Raw genomic sequence first — 7,793 nt, 5'->3', positions numbered from 1 at the left:
CGTGAAGTCTGCCTCCCGAATGAACGGAGCAATCGTTATCTTCCTGGACAGTACGGCTAAACGATCTCCAACGCTCCTCCGTTCATTAAAAACGAAGTGCTGGCTAAAGAGTTGTCGCGATTTGGCCAGTTGGTCTCACCCATAAAAATGGTGTCTTTGGGCTGCAAGGCCCCGCAGCTGAAGCACGTCGTGTGTCACCGGAGACAGGTGTACATGATCCTCAAAGACACAACAAGCGATCTCAACCTGTCGTTTTCTTTCAAGGTAGAGGGTTTTAATTACATGGTCTTCGTCTCATCGGAGACCATGAAATGTTTTGGCTGCGGAGCGGAGGGGCACCTGGTCCGGACCTGCCCGGAAGGGGGTGCCGGGAGGCAGGCTGGCGCTGCTGCGGCAGCGGCGCCCGGGGCTACCCCTGCCGTGGTCCCCGCGGCGGGCCCGCCGGCGGTGGCCGCGGCTGTGCCGGTGGCCGTCATGGCGGCCCCGGCCGGCGCCGCGCCGGTCCCCCGCGGTGGTGCCGCGGCGGTCCCTGCGGTGGTGGCTGTGCCGGTGGCCGTCGTGGCGGCCCCGGCCGGTGCCGCGGCGGTCCCCCGCGGTGGCGGGTCCTGCGGTGGCGGGTCCCGCCACCGCGGTGTCAGTACCGGTGGTCGTGGCCGAAAAAGTTGCACCGTTTCAAAATAATGACAAAAATTAAACTATTGACACAAACGCAAATGAGCATGTTTCAATGTGTGTGGATCTGATGGATGATGACATGTCTGATGATGATCTGTTAAGAGTTTCAGAAAAAAGAAAAACATCTGAATCAGGGAGCCTGGAGTCAGCATCTAAAAGAACAGCCGAGTCGGAGAGTGATTTCTGCCTGACTCAGGAGGAGCAGCAGACTCCATACTCTATGGGAAAAATTTAAGCGTTTTTAGGGATTACAAAAGGAGCCAGACTTCCTGTTGTAGAGGAGCACTTTTCCGACCTGAAACTGTTCATTCAGTCAGCTCGCCCTCTCACCAGGAAGTCCAAAGACGGTCCTCCCGGGCTCTCGGACCGGGAGGTCTTCCGGCTCAGAAAACTTGTGTCTAAGATAAAAGCACAAATTAGTAATGGAGGACAAGAGTGTTAATCACAACATCCTGTTTTTTTATTTACTGACATGTTTTATCACTGTCATCCCCTTTTTAAGCTTCTCTCCATCAATGTGTGATTTTAACATCAGCATTTTAAACTTGAACGGAGCCAGGGCTGATTTTAAAAGAGCATCTCTTTTTAAGTTGATGGAGTTGAATAGGATAGACGTGATGATGGTGCAGGAGACCCACAGCACAGCAGACAATGAGAGTGACTGGAGGAGGGCTTTTAATGGGGAGGTCGTTTTAAGCCACAAATCCAGTCTGAGCGGAGGGGTGGGGATTTTATTCACCAAAAACTTTTTACCCATTTCCTTTATCACTGAGGAAATAATCCCAGGTGTTTTATTGAAAGTTCAGGCACAATATGAGAACATAAAGCTTGTGTTTTTAAATGTCTACGCGCCCACCAGTGGGGTGGATAGGGTGGCATTTTTAAACATTTTAAGTGATACTGTTAGAGACTGTGGAGGGGATGACTTTCTGTTTTTAGGGGGGGATTTTAACTGCACAGTTGATGCAAACCTGGACAGGAACCATCCTGAGCCACATGCTGCTTCATCCCACAGGATCAGACAGCTAATAGAAACCCACGAGCTGTCTGACCTGTGGAGGTTTTTTAACAGAGACCACCGGCAGTACACCTGGAGCCACACAAGGGGGAACCTTTTATCTCTGGCCAGACTGGACCGCATCTATTGTTTTAAACACCATTTAAATATTTTTAAGGGGTGTTTTATTCAGCCTGTGGGTTTCACTGACCATTGTCTCGTCTCCTGCTCTGTTTTTATAAAAAATGTTTGTGTAAAAAGCGCCTATTGGCATTTTAACACGGCTCTTTTAAAAGACCAGGCTTTTAAAACTGCTTTTAAGTATTTTTGGTTTTCACACAGGGAGAGCAGACCTGCCTTCACCAACATTCAGCAGTGGTGGGACTTCGGAAAGACCCAAACCAAGCAGCTCTGCATGCAGTTCACTCGCAATGTCACGAGGGACTTAACCCGGTCTATGAAGGATCTGGAGAGTCAGGTAGAAGAACTACAGTCTCTAGCAGCTTCTACAGGTGATCGAGGGCATTTAAACTCCCTCAAGTCCAAACAGTCGGCCATTGCCGACCTGCTGGGTTTTTCAGCACAGGTCGCTGGTCAGGTCGAGGTTCTTGAATATATCACAGATATCACAGATGGACGCCCCCTCCCAGTTCTTCTTCGGGTTGGAGCAGAAAAATGGACAAAGGAAGATCATTCACTCTTTACGAACGGGTAGCGGCTCTGAAGTCTCAGACTTGTCTGGGATCAGGAAGTTTGCTGCCGGTTTCTACAGAAACCTCTTTAAGAGTGAATGGTCAGATAATCCAGATGTGCACAGCAGTTTCCTCAGTGGTCTCCCTCAGGTCAGCACAGAGGCCAACTCGCAGCTGGCAGCAGGGTTGACCCCACAGGAGCTGCTCTCTGCAGTAAACAGCTTGGAGAGTGGCAGAGCTCCAGGGATAGACGGCCTTCCTGCCGAATTCTATAAGTCCTTCTTGTCCATCATAGGACCAGACCTGCTCGAGGTCATCAACGCAAGTCTCCAGGATGGAAGACTCCCTCTGAGCTGCAGGAGGGCCGTCATCACCCTGCTGCCGAAGAAGGGAGACCTACAAGACCTGAAGAACTGGAGGCCGGTCTCCCTGCTGTGCACGGATTATAAAATCCTGTCCAAAGCTCTGGCCCTGAGACTGAGAGAGGTGATGGCATCCATCATCCACCCTGACCAGACCTACTGTGTGCCCCACAGGCTCATCAGTGACAATGTCACTTTGATTCGAGATGTTTTGGACCTCTCCAGTTCATTGGGTATAGAGACTGGGCTTATTTCCATAGACCAGGAAAAGGCATTTGACCGGGTTGAACACCAGTACTTATGGCAGACTCTGTCTGCTTTTGGGTTCAACCCAGGCTTTATAGCCATGATCCGGGCCCTCTATAGTGACATTGCGAGTATCCTTAAAATAAATGGCGGGCTGAGTGCTCCTTTTGACGTCCAGAGGGGGGTGAGGCAGGGCTGCTCTCTCTCTGGTATGTTGTACTCTCTGGCCATCGAGCCTCTGCTTCACAAATTAAGAGGAAAATTAAATGGTGTGTACTTCCCCCAGTGTGATAGCCCTTTTAAACTATCTGTCTATGCAGATGACCTCATTGTGATGGTAAGAACACAAAGTGACATAGACGTTTTAACACAAACTGTAAAATATTTTGGTTTTATCTCCTCTGCAAAGGTGAACTGGGGGAAGAGCGAGGCTCTGATGGTCGGAGAGGAGCTGGGGGATCGGCTCAGGCTGCCTGGTGGACTGGTCTGGAGGAAGGAAGGGCTCAAGTACCTAGGGGTCTTTCTGGGGGATGAGACCTATAAAGGTAAAAACTGGGAAAATGTGGTTGAGAAGGTGAAGGGGCGCCTCTGTAGATGGAAATGGATTTTGCCTAAAATGTCCTACAGAGGTCGCACCCTGATCCTGAACAACCTGGTCTCATCCACCCTGTGGCACCGGCTGGCCTGTGTCGATCCTCCAGTTTCTCTCCTAACAGAGGTACAACGGGTTTTAGTAGATTTCTTTTGGGACAGGATGCACTGGATACCACAGAGTGTCCTGTTCCTTCCCAGGGAGCAGGGGGGGCAGGGCCTTATCCATCTGGCTAGCAGGGGCGCCGCCTTCCGCCTCCAGTTCCTCCAAAGGATGCTGACTGGGCCAAAGGACACTCTGTGGAGACCCCTATCGCAGTGCATCCTGAAACATTTTAACAGCCTGGGTCTGGATTTTAATTTGTTCTTAATGAAAAACAACACGGTAATGGCACCCTCTCTTCCTAGTTTTTACAAAAGTGTTTTTATTGTTTGGAGCATTTTAAACAGGGAGCGGAAACAGCAGGGGGACTCCCTGCACTGGCTGCTGCGAGAGCCCATCCTGTACGGGACCCGGATCAACCATCCCAGTTGGGCATCGGCCACCCTGTCCAGGTTTCTGCAGACTGCAGGGATCTCCACACTGGGCCAAGTGGTGGAGTTGGTCGGACCCAAATTGGACAACCCTGCTGAGCTGGCAAAAAGACTGGGAATAACATCTACCAGAACTACAGAAAAGATCCTGGATTACTGGAAGCAGCAGCTGACCGGGCACAACATCCAGTTTTTAACAGACTTCTCAGAAGGATCCATCTCCCCCGACCCTGAGGACCCCTTTCCTGGCATTTTTCTGACTGTGGATTTTAAAGACTGCTCTGGTCCCCTGTTAGAGCCAGGACACCTAGTCCCCCTGGAGGGGGCCCCTGGTAAGGCTCTTTACAAACTAATGGTGAAAACGCTGAACCGGAAAAAACTAAATGAGCGGGCAGACACTCCCTGGAGGGGCTACCTGTGTCTTGCCCCGGAATCCAGCCCACAGTGGAGGTCCTTGTACAAACCTCCACTGTGCAAAAGACACGGGGACCTGCAGTGGAGGGTCCTGCATGGGATTTTAGCAGTCAATTCTTTCCTTTCAGTTTTAAACAGGGCATTAGATGACAAATGCCCATTTTGTGACGAGAGGGAAAACATTTTTCACTGCTTTTATGAGTGTCATCGTCTGTCAGCACTGTTTCTCTTTTTACAAACTGTTTTTATCAGTTTTAAAGAGAGTTTTAACAAACAGGTTTTTATTTGTGGTTTTAGATACACTCGCCAACAAAAACACAAAAGCCAGCTTTTAAACTTTGTTTTAGGCCAGGCCAAAATGGCAGTGTACATAAGTCGAAAGAGGAAGGTGGAAGAAGACCTCCATATCGAGCCGGTCCCTGTCTGTACAGGTGTTATTAAATCCAGACTCCTAATTGATTTTAATTTCTACAGAACAGCAGGCGACCTGGACTCTTTTAAAGACCTCTGGTGCTGGCAGAACGCTCTGTGCTCCATAGAAGCAGGAAAAATGTTTTTATGCCAATTACCTGTTGTGATTCTTTTATTAATTATTTATTTGTGTAGATGTGGTTTTTTTAACTAACTTTTTGTGTGTTTTTTTTGGAAAACCAAATTGTGAACTAGTTTTTTAAGAAAACCTGCCACAATAAAAGTTGGTTTCAAAAATCTCTCTCTCTCTCTCTCTCTCTCTCGGGTTAAATGCAGAGAAATAATTTCCCCAAAGGAGATTAACAAAATGTACATTTATTAATCTATGAATGAGTATTTTCAAAGAAAAGGCATTTAGGCTACTGCAGACAAGAGTGTTTAAACAAAAATCAACAATGGTCCTTTTGGCACCCATACAAAACAATAAAATCACACATAAAATAGGTGTTTGCATACAGCTCTCTCACAGCCCTCCCATCTGCATTGTGAAGGGCAGCAGGGTCAATTTGCTCCCAGTTGTCGTCAGGGGCAATGGCTGGCACTCACCGCGAATAATTGCGATATTATGCAGGACTGCACAAGCCACAGTAATATTGCATGCCCTGTTTGGTGAAACTCCCTTTGGGCCCTTTAGGCACAGAAAACGGGACTTGAGGAGGCCAAAGGTCATTTCAATCCGCACCCTGGTCTTGCAGTGGGCAAAATTGTAGCGCATCTGTGGCTGTGTTGTGGGGTCGGAGTATGGGGTTAAAAGGTGGGGTAGGGAGGGATAGCCCCCGTCGCCCAACAAAATTCCATTGAACTGGCCTAGAAAACATTAAGTGATAATGAATAAGTATACTTTAAGGTAGTTTATTGTTCTAGCAGCTGAAATAATAAAAAAAACAGTCCTCCTACCTTGTATGAACAGTCTTGCCAAGCTTGATTCTCTGAAGATCCTAGCATCATGGACAGAGCCAGGCCACTTTGCCTCAATGTTGGCAATTAGGCAATTTGCTGCACACACCATCTGAAAAAAACTTAATTATATATATAAATATAATAGTTATTTGTAAGACAAGCACTCTTATAACTCAAATGCAATTTTTACATTATTGAACATAGCTGAGCTAAATCAATTCAATCTTATGAGCCACTATATATATATATATATATAAAATATATAAAAATATTTTATATATATATATATATATTTTATATATATAATAAAAATAAAAATATTTTATATATATATATTATATATATATATATATATATATATATATATACAATATTTTTATTTTTATTATATATATAAAATTATATATATATATATATATATATATATATATATAAAAATAAAATAAAAATATGTAAAAATTGCATTTGAGTTATAAGAGTGCTTGTCTTACAAATAACTATCCTGCATATTCACAACTGGTCTTATACAGTACATATGCACCTGTATATTGAGACTATGGAAGGAGTTCCTATTTACATAGTCTGACTCATCAGGACCAGGTGGGGCCTGGATGCGCACAGTCTATTGTGTAATGGGTATGGTTTGGACCCAATAGCAGCACAGAGACAGGCAGTCACAGTACTGCAGGAAGCCACAGAGGAGACTGGAGTGACACTCACTCTGTAGAGCTGAATTTGGTAATCACTGGATAGCCAAGGGAGCAGACAGGTAAAATCCAGAAAGGGACAGGTGAGGAATGTGGTCGGGGATAGAAGGTTGAGGTGATTTCCAGGAGATCGGTCAGGCAGGATGGTCGGGGGCAAGCAGGGTCGAAACTGGGAGATCAGGCAGAGAAACGCTGGAGAGTCTGGTGCAAGCATCGAGAACAATCTGGCAATGACTGAGGAGCTGGGCCTTAAAAGCAGCCAGAGCAGAGCGCACAGGTGATTGGAGTTGGCTTGATGAGAGGGGTGTGTCTGATTGGCAGATTGAAGCAGGCAGGTGCAGAGTGGTGAGGCAGAGATGAACTGTGACATATCGCCCCTATAACATTAGGGAAGCCTGCAGAAGATTTACGCTCCTGTTAGTCTGCTGATGTATTACAACATTACATGACTATTTTTCATATATTATTTTAATCATCACATACCTGCAGTTGAATAACATTCCTCTTTGACCCTCTGTGGCGGTAGAGGGCCAGGGAAAAAGACAACAACACAGAGCAGTGTCTTCAAGGCAAGGCAGACTCGCCTTACCTCCCTACAGACAGTGGCTTTGGAGAGCCTCCCTGCGTCACCCACAGTATATAAAAATGTACCTGACGCTAGGAACCGGAGGGTCACACACACTGACTGCACAGAGGTAAGGGCCTTACTGCGTCGAGTCGTTTTTCTAATCTGAGGCTCCAGCAAACTGGTCAGGTACACAATACTGGCCCTTGAAAATTGGTACCGCTCCCACAGGTACTCCTCTGTGAAGGCCAGTGGGTCTGCCCTGTCCCGAAATATGTGTCTAGCTGGTGGCTGGAATGCATTCTGCAATATTTGCGCACCGACATCTACAGGCTCGTCATTGGTAAATGGGCATGCCATTCTTGCCTACTTGTTTGCTCTAACGGGGTATGCCCCTGGTGGTGATGCTTATATATCTTATCTTGGAAGGCCCATCCAACCACAAAACTCAACTCAACATTCAATGAACCTATTAATTCACCTGAAAGGAATTTATGTGGCTGACAATTGCATGCAGCAATGCCTTTGTCATTGGGATCTATAACATGTTATTAATAATAACATCTTTATGCCTGTCATGTTTTTGCACGTTATATTTGGGTTCTGTGGAATTGTATGACATATTTATCATAGTTAAAG

The 7,793-nt window shown here is 46.4% G+C and overlaps 1 protein-coding gene across 1 annotated transcript; it reads left to right on the top strand.

Annotated features, from left to right (window-relative positions):
- Positions 1-1,341: 1,341 nt before the first annotated feature.
- On the top strand, positions 1,342-5,636 carry LOC311020686 (transposon TX1 uncharacterized 149 kDa protein; the record flags this gene model as incomplete). Its single annotated transcript, XM_084020894.1, has 3 exons — positions 1,342-2,150; positions 3,382-4,936; positions 5,617-5,636. Exons 1-3 carry the CDS (start codon positions 2,088-2,090, stop codon positions 5,634-5,636), a joined length of 1,638 nt encoding a protein of 545 aa, XP_083877020.1. The 5' UTR covers positions 1,342-2,087.
- Positions 5,637-7,793: the final 2,157 nt, after the last annotated feature.

Source organism: Eutrigla gurnardus (genome assembly GCF_963514095.1).
Source record: "Eutrigla gurnardus genome assembly, chromosome: 11".
Classification (NCBI taxonomy): domain Eukaryota; kingdom Metazoa; phylum Chordata; class Actinopteri; order Perciformes; family Triglidae; genus Eutrigla; species Eutrigla gurnardus.
Note: the sequence above shows the minus strand (reverse complement) of the source record. Positions and strands in the feature narration are given on the sequence as shown.